At 42.8% G+C, this 15,861-nt stretch overlaps 4 protein-coding genes across 5 annotated transcripts; 3 read left to right on the top strand and 1 right to left on the bottom strand.

The window, feature by feature from the left end:
- Positions 1–7,966: 7,966 nt before the first annotated feature.
- On the top strand, positions 7,967–10,790 carry LOC128723290 (nicotinamide/nicotinic acid mononucleotide adenylyltransferase 1). 2 transcript variants are annotated; one of them, XM_053817013.1, is made up of 6 exons: positions 7,967–8,067; positions 8,155–8,378; positions 8,462–8,737; positions 8,814–8,971; positions 9,234–9,624; positions 10,380–10,790. In XM_053817013.1, the coding sequence occupies exons 1-6, from the start codon at positions 7,983–7,985 to the stop codon at positions 10,416–10,418; spliced, it is 1,173 nt and encodes a 390-aa protein (XP_053672988.1). In that variant the 5' UTR covers positions 7,967–7,982; the 3' UTR covers positions 10,419–10,790. The 2 variants fall into 2 exon arrangements, with proteins under 2 accessions (XP_053672988.1, XP_053672990.1); XM_053817015.1 differs by lacking the exons at positions 9,234–9,624; positions 10,380–10,790 and adding an exon at positions 9,075–9,129.
- Positions 10,791–11,587: 797 nt separating this feature from the next.
- Positions 11,588–12,365, top strand: LOC128723092 (intraflagellar transport protein 43 homolog). The gene is made up of 4 exons (XM_053816803.1): positions 11,588–11,712; positions 11,802–11,834; positions 11,903–12,049; positions 12,140–12,365. Exons 1-4 carry the CDS (start codon positions 11,588–11,590, stop codon positions 12,363–12,365), a joined length of 531 nt encoding a protein of 176 aa, XP_053672778.1.
- Positions 12,366–12,403: 38 nt separating this feature from the next.
- Positions 12,404–14,351, bottom strand: LOC128727692 (endoplasmic reticulum lectin 1). Its single transcript, XM_053821631.1, has 5 exons — positions 14,229–14,351; positions 13,473–14,162; positions 13,260–13,307; positions 12,913–13,101; positions 12,404–12,844 (listed from the first exon to the last, which is right to left on the bottom strand). The coding sequence occupies exons 1-5, from the start codon at positions 14,349–14,351 to the stop codon at positions 12,404–12,406; spliced, it is 1,491 nt and encodes a 496-aa protein (XP_053677606.1).
- Positions 14,352–14,783: 432 nt separating this feature from the next.
- Positions 14,784–15,840, top strand: LOC128723304 (beta-1,4-galactosyltransferase 7). Its single transcript, XM_053817029.1, has 2 exons — positions 14,784–14,921; positions 14,996–15,840. Exons 1-2 carry the CDS (start codon positions 14,819–14,821, stop codon positions 15,838–15,840), a joined length of 948 nt encoding a protein of 315 aa, XP_053673004.1. The 5' UTR covers positions 14,784–14,818.
- Positions 15,841–15,861: the final 21 nt, after the last annotated feature.

Here is a 15,861-nt window from a genome sequence, read left to right as displayed (position 1 = left end):
CCCGCAGTATATAGCGCGTACATGAGCCTCAGCGTTCGTGAGCTCGTGTCGTCTCGCTCTGACGCACGAGTGGTCGGTGCTTCGCTCTCACCACCGCACCGTCCCAGGACAGGCTATCTTTCATAAAGCATAAACATAAATTTGTGTTTACCGAAGCGTATTACTTGCCCATTTACCACCCAACGAACACAGAGCCAAGCGCGCGCGAGCACGACGGCGATGGCGACGGTGCGAGCATACACGTGCCGTCTCGCTCTGGCCGGTGGGAGTTAGTGAGTTCGTGCCATCTCGCTCGAACTCGGGCGCGCGCTCACACCGTCATAAACAATTTATTATTATGACAGAAAGGTGGAGTCATTTTGATAATATTATTAATAAGAAAAAGGTGGACCTTGCGCGCGAACGCTCTCGGTTGGTCGCGGTTCTCTTCGGGGCCCCGGCTGCACCGATGTGTGCGTACGCTTGTACGTGCACGCGCGTGGTTGGGCTTGTGCAGAGTGTGCTTCCTTTGCCTTATGCGTATGATTACAGTGGATGATGATTGGATAGGAGGGGATGGATGATGTGACTTTTAGATTTGCGGTGCTTCATCTTTTTCCTACCGACGGTGAGTGTGTCTCATTCTCACTATCTCGCGTTCACGCTCGGTCTCTCTTTCTCGCGCTCCTTGTTTTCCTTTGTGTGCTCGTTCTCGCTCTCTCACTGTCACTGATCGTATTTCCTTCTCACCTTCGTTCTCCTGTTGGCGTTCGCGTATCCTTACACTCCAGTCGCGGTATCATTATCTCAAATGTATCTTTTCACACAAACCGGGTCCTGGGTACATACATCCGTATGTGGCTGTTGTTCTCACTGGCTCGGCATGCAGTGGGGCATCTAATTCAGCGCTTACTACAAGCTCCAAAACGGTGTGTCCCTTCACGAGGAAGGACGAGCCGGGGCGCGAGCAGGACTCTAATCGAATCGAATTTTGAAGCCCATACCTCATTGCCGCCTGCGGCACGTTGACTTATGGCGATGCGTTCATTGTGATATTTTAATTTCATCTTCATACAGAACATGCCACGTATTTGCACTTCGTCTCAAGAGAACCAGCGAGCTAGGCACGGTTCTGCTTGCTCTGGGTTAAGAAAGAGAGAGAGTTAGACACTGAGAGAGTGAATGCGAGAGAAATGTGTATTTGTAACAAACCGCTAAATAAATTTTCCACCGACCACCCTGAGACAAGAAGTCAATCAGTTTCCATGCCTTTGACTCGCTCAAACCAAGCGATTCTAGCGGAAACGAGAAACGTGGCCAAAAGGAAAGAACATTCCTTCAATTTTTGACGGTCGTCGGCCGGTTAATTTGTCCCACTGCTTCAAATGGGAGCCCCGAAAGGGTAACACGAAATTATAGCGCAAAAGTGATTTAACGCGTTCCATCGCCCCCTTCGAATCGAATCCAACCGAGCCGGATTATGTTTCATGAGACACTTTCCTCTGGGCGGCTGGTAGTAATAAAAAAGGAACAGAAATTGCTCGAATCGTTTTTGATTGCTTCGTTTAACGTTTAGTTTGTTTCGCGTTTTTTTTCCTGCTTGTGAACGTGTCTTCCCCTTTCTGAGAACAAAAATAACGCAACCAGCCGCACCGGGCCGGTAGTGGTCGCTGGTGAATATCAAATAATATAAAACAAACTACGCTCTCATTACGTGCGCACTCGGGCAGTGGCTCTAAAAAAAATTCCTCCCCGACACATCCACAACTCGTGCGATGTCGACGCTTCACGGGACACCGTGATAGTGATTTATTGAATTCTGTTATGGTTTTATGAACGAACCGGACGCTGCATGTGGCCACACCGGGCCTTGTCGTGCATGCGTTTGTGAAATTTATCTGTGCCCCTTCACGGTTCTTCGCGTTTTTGTCATTTCATTTCGTTTTGGTTTGATGAATTATAAATTAGATTTAATATTGTTTTATGTACGGTCTGGTTTCGGTCGCTCGGTTCGGTTTGTTTGCGCGCGTGTAATAAAAATAAATTCCTATTCACGGCTTCGTAAGTGGTGTCGCCTAGGTCCGCTAGACCGATTGCGATCAACGACTTGTTGATCGCCTTTTGCGGCTCGTGGTCAATCAATTCACTGGTCCGATCTTCGATATGCTCTCAAAGCACCTGTACGAGATTTATTTAGTAAAACATCGCATGACAACATTTCATAAAACTAGGAGAGGTCGAACACCTCCGGACCAACCGAAATCATAGTCTTCTTTAAATAAATTTAATCGTTATGTTGCGCAATGAGCATGCTTGCCTAGTTACACAAATATACGGCCGCCAATTCGAGGCTGCTAACTAAAAATTTCGTTCGAATGCACCTTCAGAAATACAGAGAAAAAACATTCATAATGATCACCAGCTCTACATGCCTTTCGTTTCATAATTCACCGCTGCTAATGTGTTCAAAATTCCTCTACTCCCTTGTCACTCACCACTTGGACCCTTCTCATTCCCCGGGAAATGCATTCCAATCGCACCGTTCACGAATCCTACCAGCTCCCGAGGAAAAAGAAATGTTAAAAAAAAAGTCTCATAGCCGGTGGCCTTCATAGTCAAAAACAAATGCCCCATAATTTGTCCGCCCATTTGGATGAGCTAGAATAATCGCAGTAAATGTGATTACACTTTTTTGACATCATATCGCCGGCTGCTGTAATGGGCACGGTCGTGAGATGTGCGTACTTGTGCTGCAGAGTAAAGCAAAAAAATACATCAGCTCGTTGATTTTTTGCCTCGTTTCATTTTAATTTTCATCAAAACAACGGCCAATGCCTCGACACAACCGAGATAAATAAAAGCCAAAATGATCATTCACCCCGCAGTGCTCCTTCCCCATCATAATCATACCAATGTGTACATTTTCCGCTGCCACCGGGGAGTCGCGATACGAGGGAAGGAAGTAAGGGAGCGGGAGGGAAGGGGCAAAAATTCGCAATTGCAAGGGATGATGCTCTCCATCGCGTAATGAGTGCCGAAATTCATTTCGCCAACGGTTCGGGAAAATCGTGAAGCGAAGAGGACAAGCGTGAAACAAAGAGAGAGGGAGAAAAAGGGGAAGATGGGGGAGGGGGTAGGATAACTCGGTCCGATAGGGATCAACATATCACAATCCTTCTCGCTATAATCATCCCATCAAACCACGAATCTCTTGCACATTGGCCATTTGTTCGCGTCACTGTCGACTTTAACCGGGGATTAATCCGATTGTCACCCCTCGCGACCAACGGCCTGCTTCGGTTCTGATTTCCCGGGGTTTTTCCTCCCACCCACATGGGCGGTCGGAGCAAGCCATGCAAAACCGAGCCACCACCGAGGCACCGAGCGTTTGATGAACGACTATAAATCAGTCATTTAATAAATCAGAATCACGTCACTTTCGTCTTCGAATGTCTTTCTTATACATTGAATATGCCCTCTGATACGATCGAGCTCACATGCTAGAGAGTGAGGGAACGTGTGTATGTTTGTGTGTGGGAGGGGGGGGGGTTCCCCGTTGGCTCTCGCTGCTACAAGGTCCCTGATCAATCAGTCCTCCTGGCACGGGAGAATTGGAAACGAGGTAGGATTTTATATCCGCATCAAAGTCCGATATTTAATGGCCAATCGTTATTAGCAGCCCTTTGGTAGTTGCAAGGGACACTATGAGAACACAATGGCGACAAAAGCTGGGATTGTTCCACAAAAGTTTGTCTTAGAAACACAACAAACGCGATAAAACAAGACACTGAAACGCAGGCACGGTTATGAAAGGCAAACATCGCAGCGATGGTTCACTTCACGGTAAAAGGAAACAATGATCGTGCCAGGTTAATGTCTAGCCGAACAGCAGGTGGCAGATGCTCGTAACGCAACACATTTGATGTGTTTTCGTAATGCCGTAACAGTTTGGACGATCTCTTGTTTCTTTGTAAAGTGCGATTGGTTTACATTTAATAACAACGGTTCACATCAAATTCAATTTATTTTATGGACCTTATTAATCTAACCGAGATCAATAAACCGACGTGGTGGTATCAAGATCGGGATGGAGTAGCCCTCGAATGTAGCCCGAGCAGCAGTATTTTTTGAACCTTGATGGCCTCGAAGAACTGGCGACTGAGATTATTTATCTCGAAACCACGAACGTCGTCATCGACTCGGCCGAATTGAAAAAAATTCAAAATAAAATCCCACAGTAAAAGCCAATCGCTAATTTGTCTGGCGTTTCAGCAGTTTCGCGTCCCATCAAGACCCAAGGCATCATAATTTTTCTCGGAGACAGAGTGCGCTTAGACAGCTAGCTCTCGCCCCTTGCCATGGGTTCAAGTTGGTGGCAAATATTCGAGATTTACCGAAGCATTCTCGAATGATGAGTGGGCTGCCAGCTCGTAACGCATCACAAATCAGTTCATTTCAAACTAATTTACATCAACGGTCCAACAAATTGGATTGGCCATTTATGAACCAATTTGTCTTGTAAAACTGCATCATAAATTAACTATCACGCCTGGCAAACAATGGCGAGCGACTGTCTCCATCTGTGCATGTGTTTTATAAATATGACAAAACGGAAAGTGTAGCGAAAGCTCTTATAGATCTCCTACGTCCTTGATTTAACAAAAGCTCGAGAACAATCGCTTGAGGATTTATTTAGCTCATCCGTACCACACCGAAGTAAGGTAATCTTAATTAAAACTCCATTGAAGTATTCGCCATCGCGCCAATTGGAAATTACAATGCAAACCTCCCAACTGTCAAACAGTGCCTTACGGTTTCCATAAATCCTCCTTTGAATATAAAATACATCTCCTGAAATTTCCGCCAGGAATTCAACAAAAAAAGCTTATAAAAGCCATCCTTTCCGGGTGGGGGGAAACAACTCATTGTTGTCATTACATCGCAACGGAAACACTACAGAGCGTTGGTGAGGTGGTCCGGCAGCATTGTAGACGAAAAACAGCGCCTCAAGAAAAATAAATTCAATGTAATACTTATGTAAATACCAGATAAAATAAATGGAATAAATTAATGTTATCCCCGTGTTTTTCGCCATTCGCCCTGTCCGATCGCCATTCGCCCATTTATTCGGCAACCCTCGGCAGGATTTTCTGCCAACGCTGAAACAAAAGATATCTCCCGTCGAGAGCGAGAGAAAAATTACTAATCTCCTTGGAGCCACCGTCGTTGCCCTTCGCCTCGGCCACGGCCTGGAGTGGGAAGAAAAACTTTTTCCTGCAGGATAAAAATCCCCATAATTTAAACAATCGTGTCCCTCCATCCTTCATTATTTGCGTCCTGTCCTTCCCATCGTGGCCGTGGTCCTCGGCCAGTTCCTTTCGCCTTCCCTCGCTTGCTCATTTTCATGGCAACCTCGTGGCTCAATGCTTCCCTGACACAATATGAAATGTAATGCTCAATTTCCATACCACGGCGTGCTTATCTAGCGGCCCTTTTCGCCACAAGTTTTCCACCGGTCGGGAATGCCGGAAAGGCCGGGACGAACAAAGCATCCCCACCCACGGCGCGTAGTAGCATAATCACTTCAGAAACAGGAAGAAAACGGCGGCCGTTCCGAGCTCTGGCCAGTTTGGGTCTACGCTCCCGGGAATGGTGTTTTTCCTCCATTTCCAGGCGAACGAAACGGCAGACGGACGGCCGCGATTGGCGATGAGCCATGGAGTTGTTGAGTTTCCGTTCGAGCAATTGGCCAAAGCGAGACACCCATCTGGGTAAGTGCGTTGGAGCGAAAAGGATGGCCCTCACCCTGCGCGGCCAATCTCCCTTCGAAATCATTTAATATTTATGCTAATTACTCCCACCAGCTGCAACGAAAATGGCAGGAGAGCAAACTACCATTTCTCCCGCATCAATAAACCGGGACCTACTGGTAGGCAATGCGAAATACTCCTCCCAGATCTGGCGATGTGAACAGATGGAGCAGAAGTTGGTGATCATGCCACGAATGCGATCGTACAACGTCCGCAATTCCGCAGTGAAAAGAGCAGTTCGATGCGCGAGAGGCAACAATGCCCCACCGGTTTTCTTTCTGTGTTCTCTTAGCACAATCCTCGACTCTCGGGCATGATGACCGTCAGTGTCATGTAATCGAACGCCCCATGAGATCGATCGATCGATCGATCGAGACAGAGGGATCGGTCGATCACAGGAATATGTGTGATTATTCTCTCCTACACAGCACACAATTCGGTCGGCGGTGTACAGTGATGGTCGGATAAATTGTCGCAGTTGTGGTACTAATCGTGTGCAGAAACTCCTCGGCATCCTCCTTGCGAAATTTGAAGCCCGTTTACCGCAGGAGCTGTCCTACGATCAATGTGAAGTTGGCAGAAGAAACGTTGAAAGCTAGCACCTTGAGTGGAAGTGGAATTTTCCAAAAGGACTTTTCCGTGGCAACATTCGTTTATCATATACCATCATCGATCCCATTATTATGCCAATGATGAGGTTGAGTCCGTAAAGGGCGCCCAACTTTTCCCACTCCAAAGGACATCGCCTCCAACGCTTTTCTCTGGGCGCCTTCTCATCATTTGGGTGTTTCGAGTTCGTTGGCTCGGTCTTGTTTCCGTGGCCAGGGAAAGCTAACGAAACGAAAACGAATGGTAAAGGCGAGTAAAATAAGAATCCTCTTCTAACTACGCAGGGTTGTGGAATTGTTTTCCCGGAGAAACCCCAAAAGATGTGATCAATCAATGTTTTACGCTGAATTTCTTCCCGTTTGCTCCCTGTCAGGAGTTCCCTGCTGGTGTTGCGGGCGATGTTTTTCCTAGCCAAAGATGATGCTTTCGTGGCTTCCTTTGAATGGAATTCACAGGCCATTTCCAGGCAGCGGTAAAACTTTGCTCCTTCTATGACGAGAATCGGAAAAAGCATCAAAAATGTTGACTAAGTACGAACATAAATTACAAGGGGACTCTATACTACAACCCCGAAGACAGGACTAGAGATGGTGCCGCGTGTGCGACTTTCATTTGTGCCAAAAAGAAGTTTAATCTGAAATTAAATCAGTATAGCGGCAACATAATGAACACCTATAGATTCCGTGAGCAAAAATGAAAGAAAAATTTGCACGTGAAAGCGTTTCCCAAACTTTAAATTGTAATGCATCGTTTTGAGGCGAGCTCTGGTTCTAACAAGGAAGAAAAGAAATGTTGATCATTGTTGGTAAATTTTTTCATGTCATAAATTTGAAATTTCACTTTAAACCAATAACACTCATTAGGTTTATGCAGTTATGTGCAGTTAATATGTTTTTTTTCATTCATGTATTAAACTATGTAGTTTCTTTCCTATATAAAGTATACTAACCAAAATATGGCCCGGCCATCCTTAAATAAATAATAATGGAGTATTGTATTGATATTTCGCTAAATTTTAATACATATATATTATATTGCATAATAGTTAATTTTAAAACTTCTATTAAAAGTAAAACATTAGAAAAGCTATTCTATTTCTTAAAACAACAAAGCCGAAAGCTTTCTGCAGTAATGTATAAACGCAACTCAGCTGCCAGTTGTAAATAATATTGACAGGGCTTGTTGTCAAAGTGCTGTGTACCTATTTGCAGTGAATTGAACGCGTATTTATGCATATATTTTGTGTTACTTAATTTCTTTACAAAAACCATGTTAAAAACATACACTTTTATTGGATTTTAGGTGATTTTACGTTTATTGGTGTGTATGCACTTTCATAGCAAACCACCCTTTCCTAAACATTGACTACTAACCCTGCTCTAATGGAACACAAACAACACAAAACGAAAGGTTGCTCGGATATCGCGTATTGAATAAACAAATTTTGCGAAACGTTTAGTTGTTCATCAGCATGATTAGATAGAAAATTTCCAAAAGTGTTGATTCCCGCGGCTCAATTTAAAGTGCTGAAAGTGTGAAGTGTTTGTGTATTAAGTGTAATACATCAATTCATATCCAGAACAAATGAGAATGACATCGTCGACGAAAATAATGCTGATAGCATGCGGCTCGTTTAGTCCGCCAACGCCAATGCACTTTCGGATGTTCGGTATGTTAATCAAAAAGATATTTTCCAAATTTTGTTAGTTTTTCAGCATTATGATTAATATCACTTTGGTCATCTCATGTTTTGCAGAAATTGCTCGCGATCATATTCAGCAAATGGGACTCGGACAGGTCGTTGGAGGCATAGTATCACCAGTGCATGATTCATACGCTAAGAAAGGCCTTGTTTCTGCTACGCATCGCTGTGCAATGATCAAAATCGGGTTGCAGACGTCCGAATGGATTCATCTGTCTGATTGGGAAACGCAACAAGAAGAATGGACAAGAACTCGTCAGGTGTTACAATATCATCAGGTATGTCGACCAATCTAAGCCGTAACGCTTACAAAACACCGCGACTACGCGAAATCAATAACTATGTTTCAACGTTATTACAGAACTATATAAATTCGTACTTAAAAGATCCTAACGGCACTATCAACAACCAGCATATACCGGCATGGGTTCCAGAGGGAATCAAGAAAACTGCGGGACAAGTACAATTGAAACTATTATGCGGTGCTGATTTGCTTGAATCGTTTGCCACGCCAGGTCTGTGGAAAGACGAGGATTTGGAAGCTATTTTGGGTTACCACGGAATAGTGGTCATCTCTCGAGCGGGATCCAATGCGGAACAGTTCATTTTCAATTCCGACCTGCTGAGCCGATATAGAGTACGTAGTGTCAAAACTCGAATTGAATTCCGGTCCCGCAAAAGGTACTAATAAGTGTGTATATCGTTTTCGGCAGCGCAACATAACGGTTGTAACAAACTGGGTTACAAATGATGTTAGCTCAACATTGATTCGACGCCTGCTAAGCCGAGGTCTATCGGTGAAGTACCTGTTGGATGATCATGTGTCGGAGTATATACGAAAATTTGGGCTATTTGGATCCAGTACTGATAAGTAAGTACCTCGGATGTTGTTTTAGAATTCATACCTTATTTTTCGGTTCAATCGAGAAGCGTGTGTCGAGTTAACTCCAGTAACAAGTATGCATTTTATGTAGTGAAAGGAACGATTTACGGTTACGCTCCAGTGTGCAGAAATGATTGATGTTAATCGACTCGCCTCATTTCGCTAATCACAATCCGCTTTCCCACATGTCTGTACTGATCCCGCCTGGGATTATTAATCTCTCATGGTTTGGGATGGATACACTATGCAGTAAGTACATTTTAACTCCGGGTAGCGCAGCGGAAGCCATGAGCATTTCACCCATTTCACCGTTAAATGATCCTGATATTTACATCGAGCAACAAAACCAGCGGAATAAGATCGGCTTGTCCTGCGAAGCAATGGACGAAACGGACTTCCCGGCACCGCCTTTACCCCCTGGACCACCCATCACGCTTAATAAGGTATTCTGCTGCTCGAATGATTCTAAAGTAGGCACAGGTAATCGGGCAACGTTTCTTGGGCGGCCAGGAAGTGCCGTGCAAATTATAACAACTGAGGCGCCATCATCCACACCATCACTCGCAACTTCTCCTACTGGGACGAAAAATATCGCTAAACACATCACTTTGGACACCAAAAGCGGCAATGCTGGAGAAAAGGTGGGTGTGGTTGCAACGGAAAAGGAAAACGCTCGAATACCGTCTGTCGGTCAGCAGGCCTCTAACCCAAGCACTAACGCTAAAGATAGCACTAACAATGACAATACAAGCACATCGACCAATCGCACAACGACCATCGGTAATGGTCCTTTTGATTCCTTGTCAACCAACGAAGACAGTACCACGCGTTCAATTACTATGACCAAATCCAGTACACATGTTGCTAGCAATTTAGGCGCTACTCTTAGCACATGCACAGCTCAAACAGCAGTAACTTCAACGAATACTTCGACTGGTCGAATCAGCCCATCTCGTAGCTACGACGATATGATAAAATTCGTTTTCACTGAGCACGGCATTAAGGTCATTAGCGATCGCGAGTATGTAGTGTAGACTATTTTGGGTGCTAAAATTACTGAATTTATTCTCGAATCAGAAACTCTCACGCTCGTGTAAGTACGTGCAATCATGTAGCCGTATATTTCATTACTCGTTTTTGTAGGTGATAGTAACGTAGACTTTATAGATCATCTGATTTGTTTTGTGCTAAACTCGCATTCTAGATTGCATGTATTTCTCATGTCTTCGTTTAAAACTATTTACCAACAACATTGGCTTCTACCTTCATGCATATTATATTAATGTGAGGTTTTTTTATATTGGCCTTACCTTTGTTCTTGTTTTATATAATGAAGTTTGTCCTTAGTAGTGTGTATAATATTTTGAAATATTTCAACTTGTTTTGTTTTTTTTAGGTCATAAAAAAGATGAAAAAATCAGCGTGTCCTGTTTAAAGTTGATCAGATGGATGGTTCAAATTTCTACATACAATCTCTAACCGCAACACACAATGCTAGGAATATGTATAGAGCATACAAATGGATGTGGTAGTCCCATGGATAGTTCCTTACGTTTTTAATCGATTAGCTTGTTAATATTTATTTGTCGTTACATCTCATGATGCGTAGGCTGATCGAAACATTTAAAAAAGACTGCTTCAAACAGCACATAAACCGTGTGACCATACAAACAGTGCGCGTTTGCATAGAACGAATACTGACTGTTCAAATAATGCAAATAGTAAAATTTGAGAAGTCAGTCGTTAGGATGTTATTTTTCAGCTTCAATTTTTACAATTTTAGAGAAGTGGATGTGATTAGATTACAGCGCTAATAAACTGAGTAGATACTAAGTTACTTGTTTACTTATTTAGCGCTAAAACGACTCGCCTTAAGGTTGTGACACGAGAAACTATAACCGCTGCCTATCTCTAACCTCAGTTTTATAATGTAATCTCCAATAGCAACTCAAACTTTGGATCTGTCAAACATCATCATACCATTAGGTCTTAACTGACTGGATGCCATTCAATTGCATACCTAGTTATAACTGCGTCTTCTTCTTCTTCTCATTAATATTATTTAATAATACATTTAACATTTCAATAATACCAGCTTGTTTGAAAAAACGCACCAACTTAAGAATCATTTCTCCATTTGAACTTACCACGCCTCTTCGGACCACGTGGTCGAGGTCTGATGGTAACTGTAGTGATGGGTTGGGTGGCATTCTGATAACATGGGCAAATCACCGACGGCTAAAAATTGTTGGCAAATGAATAATTCCACACAATTATCTGATATATCATACCAGACATATAATATTGTGAATTGCTGTACGGAAAGCAATTATCCTGATGTTTTGAAATCTTTCTTTGTTATACGAATTTGTTATGAATATCTATGCTTCACATATGACAACCCGCATGAACGTATAACAGATCATCGTGCGACATAGCAACCTGCTTAGCAACGTAAACAAAACAATAAGTATCTTCACACCGCATCGTCATATAAATATTGAATTAGGCCCTTTTGAACGCAGCTTTTTGCCGTCCGTGAGAGTAATTAATGAGCTCAGTGAGCCATTCAAAGGAACGGGCACACAAACACGCACCTGTAACATGCAGGATAAAGCATCCCCGACCACTTCTGTGGGAACTCCCACGAAGGTAAAAACCGACAGCTGGATGGAGGACTCGTCGATTGCTCGGTCATTGTCAACGCTAACGACCAGCGGCTCCGGAAAGTATGTAGGCATTAAGTGTAGATTATTGATCAAACACAGACACTATAACCAATATAGATCTAATGCGCATCATTTTCTCCCCTATTCAGGCAGACTAGAAAGTTTTCAAACATTCTTGAAATGTAGGTTGCCAGTGACGCATCTAAAGCAATACAGTTAAAATTCGACACATTTCATTTTTGCTTTCTAGGGAACGGTTCAACGATACTAACATTATATCGATGGACGACAATAGTACTACCATCGACTATAATCCGATCGATGACATTCCTGTACTTCCTGATGCAGATGATTTACACGAGAGTTTACTCTATATTGATAACACAAATATACCTTCGTAAGTGGTCCATTGGATACACTGATATGAACATACAATCATTTTCTTCGTGCTGCAATAACAACTGTATTTCTTTGATTTGTATTGTAGAATAGACACGTTGAAAAATCTCTCATCAGATATTTCCCCCAAAGGAAAAGACGCTGCACTGAGCACTTTAGATGAAATAGACATTTCTATTTTGACCGAGTGTTTGGAAAACGAGGAGGATATCGAAGAACCAGATGAAGTATGGACCTGGGAACAACTGTTTGCCCAATTATCCGTAAAAATCAGCACAGAAACAAAGGCACCCGTTGTAGAATTCAGCAACTGACTTTACTATTTAAGTGCACAGTAAGTTTATCATTTTATTTAATTATTTACATCACTTGTACTGTCCAAAACATGTTGTGTTTCTTCTTCAAGCTGCTGGAGGTTTTCTGGTAGCAGCATATCGTCCGTTGCCAACGGTAGAATATCACAAATTTGAGAAGATTCAACATTTAGCACATACTCGCAGGGTCTCGGTTCTAAAAGGTAAAGCGCGATTAAATCAGGGCTTCCCGAGCGCTCAGTACATTTCATTTTCACTTCCACTTGACGGGGTTGATTAGTTTTATCGCAAATGTCTCCACCACTGTAGAAGTGGCTAATTTGGTTTTCTAGTTTACGCTTATACCGTGCTGAAGGATTTTTCACCAACCATTCACGATGCTTTTCAACGTTGAAATATCCCAGATAGATCGACGTATCTTTATGGTATTGTCGCACATGCTTGCCGAAGCAAAGTTCAAATTTCCACCAGCCGGAGCCCTGGAAATGGCAATTAATTAGTTTTGATTAAACAATTCGGCAAAATAATCGAATTTGTTTTTACACACCCCCGGTAAGCAGAATGCTCCATCTAAAAATTCCAGCAACGAGATTTTCTCTTTTGATTTCTTCGGTCGCTTAGTCATGGAAGACACTGGTGTTTCACCCTCGTTTTCTCCAGCATCGATCTCCATTGCTTTCCAATCGAAAGGAAACGATGTATCCTTTCGGATAGGATCACCGCGAATGGAGCCATCCTGTAATGAAAAAGCACCATGTTAAGCTACATTTTACATTTTGGGGTGAAATGAAATGAAAACGCTCTTCGCAATCGAAAATTGTGTGCGAAAATTGCGTATGCTGTCGTTATTTACATAATTTACAGTTCTACATTACGTACAAAACCATAACCAACCTCGCTCATTTCAGCCATTTCAAATCCTAATACATCGCTAATAGTGACCTAAGAAAATAGGACGAAATGAAGAAATGTAAAAAGATAAACAAAAGATAAACGTAAGATAAGCGTATAAAGCATTAAAAGAAAGGGATTCCACCGATGCAAAGCAACGGGAGCTAGAAGGGAAAACAATTATAATCACATTGGATCTTTAAAATGTTAACATACCGAAAGCTGCTGATATTTTTGTCGCAACTTGTCCACCTCTAGTTGGAGCAAAGCTTTCGGTTTACGAGGGGATTCACCGACCGGGCTGCAGTTAATTTTATTTTCTTCCGTGTCTTGCGGTTTGTACTTCGGATGCGTGCACAGTGCCGCAGTTAGAATGATCACTTCATAGTTACACGTGGACGTTTCCTTTAACGAATAAACCTCGTTTTTGCCAAATCTATAGCATACGTAGAGAACCTTTGTTAGGCGAGGCTCTCCGTTTAAATCACAGATCGTCCCAGAGTCCATTTCAAGTTCGAGGTACGGCAAATTGAAACCTTCAATTTTTTTGTACTTCAACTGTTCCTTATCGGCATCGGCTAGTGCATATTTCGTCTTCAGTGCCTCCGTCTTTTGCTTATCCCATCGGCCCAAGAAGTACTCCTGCAGTTTGCTCGTTTTTTCATGCCGTTCTTCGTGATACTGTTTGATGTAATTACCATGGCACACTTCGTAAGACCAATAGCTTTCTATACGATAAGAGCAAGCGGTCGATGTAAACAACGGCTCTAGTAGTTCCAGCGGGCTGGGACCATTATATTCCACTTCTCCGGTTGTCTCCTTGGCTGTTATAGATGGGATAACACACATATATTTTTCTTTGTTTGCGGATGTTACGAATATTCTCTCCGAATTCGGTGGACCTGGCTATAGCATGGAGAACAAGAACTTTTTTAGAATGTGTGCCGTGCCGATTATTTACTAACTACTCACTATCAGATCATTCTTTCCGTGCCACACGAGATTAAACAACACCGAATCGTCGAAGCCCTTCAAATCATGGGTTCCGATTTCTTGTAGGATAAAAATGAATGCAAGAAAATGCAAAAACAGCATTTTTCTTGCTATTTTGCTGTTTAACACGAGCATACAAATTTCGAGCAATATTCTTAAAAAATGTAAATCCTGTTTCTCAATCTGTCTGGTGTTGAACAACTGTGGTCGTGGTGAAAAATGATTGGTGCGCGATGTGTTGTGACACGGTATGTCTTTTCGACTTTCCTGGCAGTACGTTGTTTTGGTACGATTCTTCCGATAGTCCGGGCCCGTATAATCCATTGGAACATATCTTTTATGACAGCTCTCTTGTGTCAGATAACAACAAATACGATGTCAACATAATACCTATGTCGAGTAATGGATCGCTGCATGCACTGCAGTGTTTAGCACAAATGAAATAATTTGAGTCTAATTATAGCTCAACGCAAAAATGCGTTCAACGTCGCTGGTTGGGTTGTTAGGATAAAACGTTGTCGGTAAGAAAGTGAAGGTTCAAGTGAACAGCGTGCGTAAAATGTGAAGCGATGGTGAGCCACATGCGTTCCGTGTTGATGCGCTGCGTCGGAATTTGTCTTTTCACATCATTCTTTATCGCGCTGTTTATCGGGGGTCTTCCAGCTTCGTTGGGTAATAGTATTGACATAGTAATCGAGAAATAAACATCATTTATTTCCATTTCATTATTCTATATCCCTTCTCAGATAGCTGCAACTGTGAAGAGAATCATGACCGGGATGTACAGCACGAGAGATTCCATAAAAGTTTCCTTTCCGAGGAAATGGAACGAAAAAGACTAGCAATAGTTGTACCATTTCGGGACAGATTTGATGAGCTGTTGCAATTTGCTCCACACATAGCGGCCTTTCTTGAAAAGCAGGATGTTCCATTTCACATTTTTGTGGTGAACCAGAACGATCGGTATCGATTTAATCGAGCTTCTCTGATTAACGTAGGCTATCTGCAAGTTCGGGAAAACTATGATTATTTCGCAATGCATGACGTAGATTTGTTGCCATTGAACGACAATTTGCGTTATAAGTTTCCCGAGCATGGTCCGCTCCACATTTCGGGACCAGAGTATCATCCAAAGTATCATTATGCAGCATTTATCGGTGGAATTTTACTGCTAAAGATGGAGCATTTCGAACAGCTGAACGGAATGTCGAACCGCTACTGGGGATGGGGATTGGAGGACGACGAGTTCTACGTGCGAATTAAAGAAGCTGGTCTTGAAGTGTCTCGACCAACCAACATTACGACCGGAACAAAAAATACATTCCTGCATGTGCACGATCGAGTGCACAGACGAAGGGATACAACAAAATGCTTCAATCAGCGTGAAATCACACGGAAACGTGATCGAGAAACGGGTCTGAGCACGATCAAATATTCTATTCACAATCGTCGAGAGTTGACTATCGATGGAGTTGCAGTGACTGTACTGAATGTTGATTTGATTTGCGACAAACACAAAACGCCCTGGTGTGAATGCGAAACCAAACCAGATAATGTAACAGCAAAGGTTCCTAAGAAGCGGCACAGATAATTTTTTCTATCAGGTATTTAC

The sequence above is a fragment of the Anopheles nili genome, chromosome 3, assembly GCF_943737925.1.
Source record: "Anopheles nili chromosome 3, idAnoNiliSN_F5_01, whole genome shotgun sequence".
NCBI classification, from domain to species: domain Eukaryota; kingdom Metazoa; phylum Arthropoda; class Insecta; order Diptera; family Culicidae; genus Anopheles; species Anopheles nili.
This window is presented reverse-complemented; position numbering and strand designations above follow the sequence as displayed.

What these genes read in the sequence shown, in the direction of transcription:
- LOC128723304 (XM_053817029.1), top strand. Translation starts at nt 14,819, where the DNA reads ATGGTGAGCCACATGCGTTCCGTGTTGATGCGCTGCGTCGGAATTTGT. An exon ending in GGGTCTTCCAGCTTCGTTGG is followed by an intron (nt 14,922 to 14,995) that starts GTAATAGTATTG and finishes ATCCCTTCTCAG; the next exon opens with ATAGCTGCAACTGTGAAGAG.
- LOC128723092 (XM_053816803.1), top strand. Translation starts at nt 11,588, where the DNA reads ATGCAGGATAAAGCATCCCCGACCACTTCTGTGGGAACTCCCACGAAG. An exon ending in ACGACCAGCGGCTCCGGAAA is followed by an intron (nt 11,713 to 11,801) that starts GTATGTAGGCAT and finishes TCCCCTATTCAG; the next exon opens with GCAGACTAGAAAGTTTTCAA. An exon ending in GATAACACAAATATACCTTC is followed by an intron (nt 12,050 to 12,139) that starts GTAAGTGGTCCA and finishes TTTGTATTGTAG; the next exon opens with AATAGACACGTTGAAAAATC.
- LOC128723290 (XM_053817013.1), top strand. Translation starts at nt 7,983, where the DNA reads ATGAGAATGACATCGTCGACGAAAATAATGCTGATAGCATGCGGCTCG. An exon ending in AGGTGTTACAATATCATCAG is followed by an intron (nt 8,379 to 8,461) that starts GTATGTCGACCA and finishes ACGTTATTACAG; the next exon opens with AACTATATAAATTCGTACTT. An exon ending in TTTGGATCCAGTACTGATAA is followed by an intron (nt 8,972 to 9,233) that starts GTAAGTACCTCG and finishes TACACTATGCAG; the next exon opens with TAAGTACATTTTAACTCCGG.
- LOC128727692 (XM_053821631.1), bottom strand. Translation starts at nt 14,351, where the DNA reads ATGCTGTTTTTGCATTTTCTTGCATTCATTTTTATCCTACAAGAAATC. An exon ending in AAATGGCTGAAATGAGCGAG is followed by an intron (nt 13,102 to 13,259) that starts GTTGGTTATGGT and finishes TTTTCATTACAG; the next exon opens with GATGGCTCCATTCGCGGTGA. An exon ending in GAGCATTCTGCTTACCGGGG is followed by an intron (nt 12,845 to 12,912) that starts GTGTGTAAAAAC and finishes TGCCATTTCCAG; the next exon opens with GGCTCCGGCTGGTGGAAATT.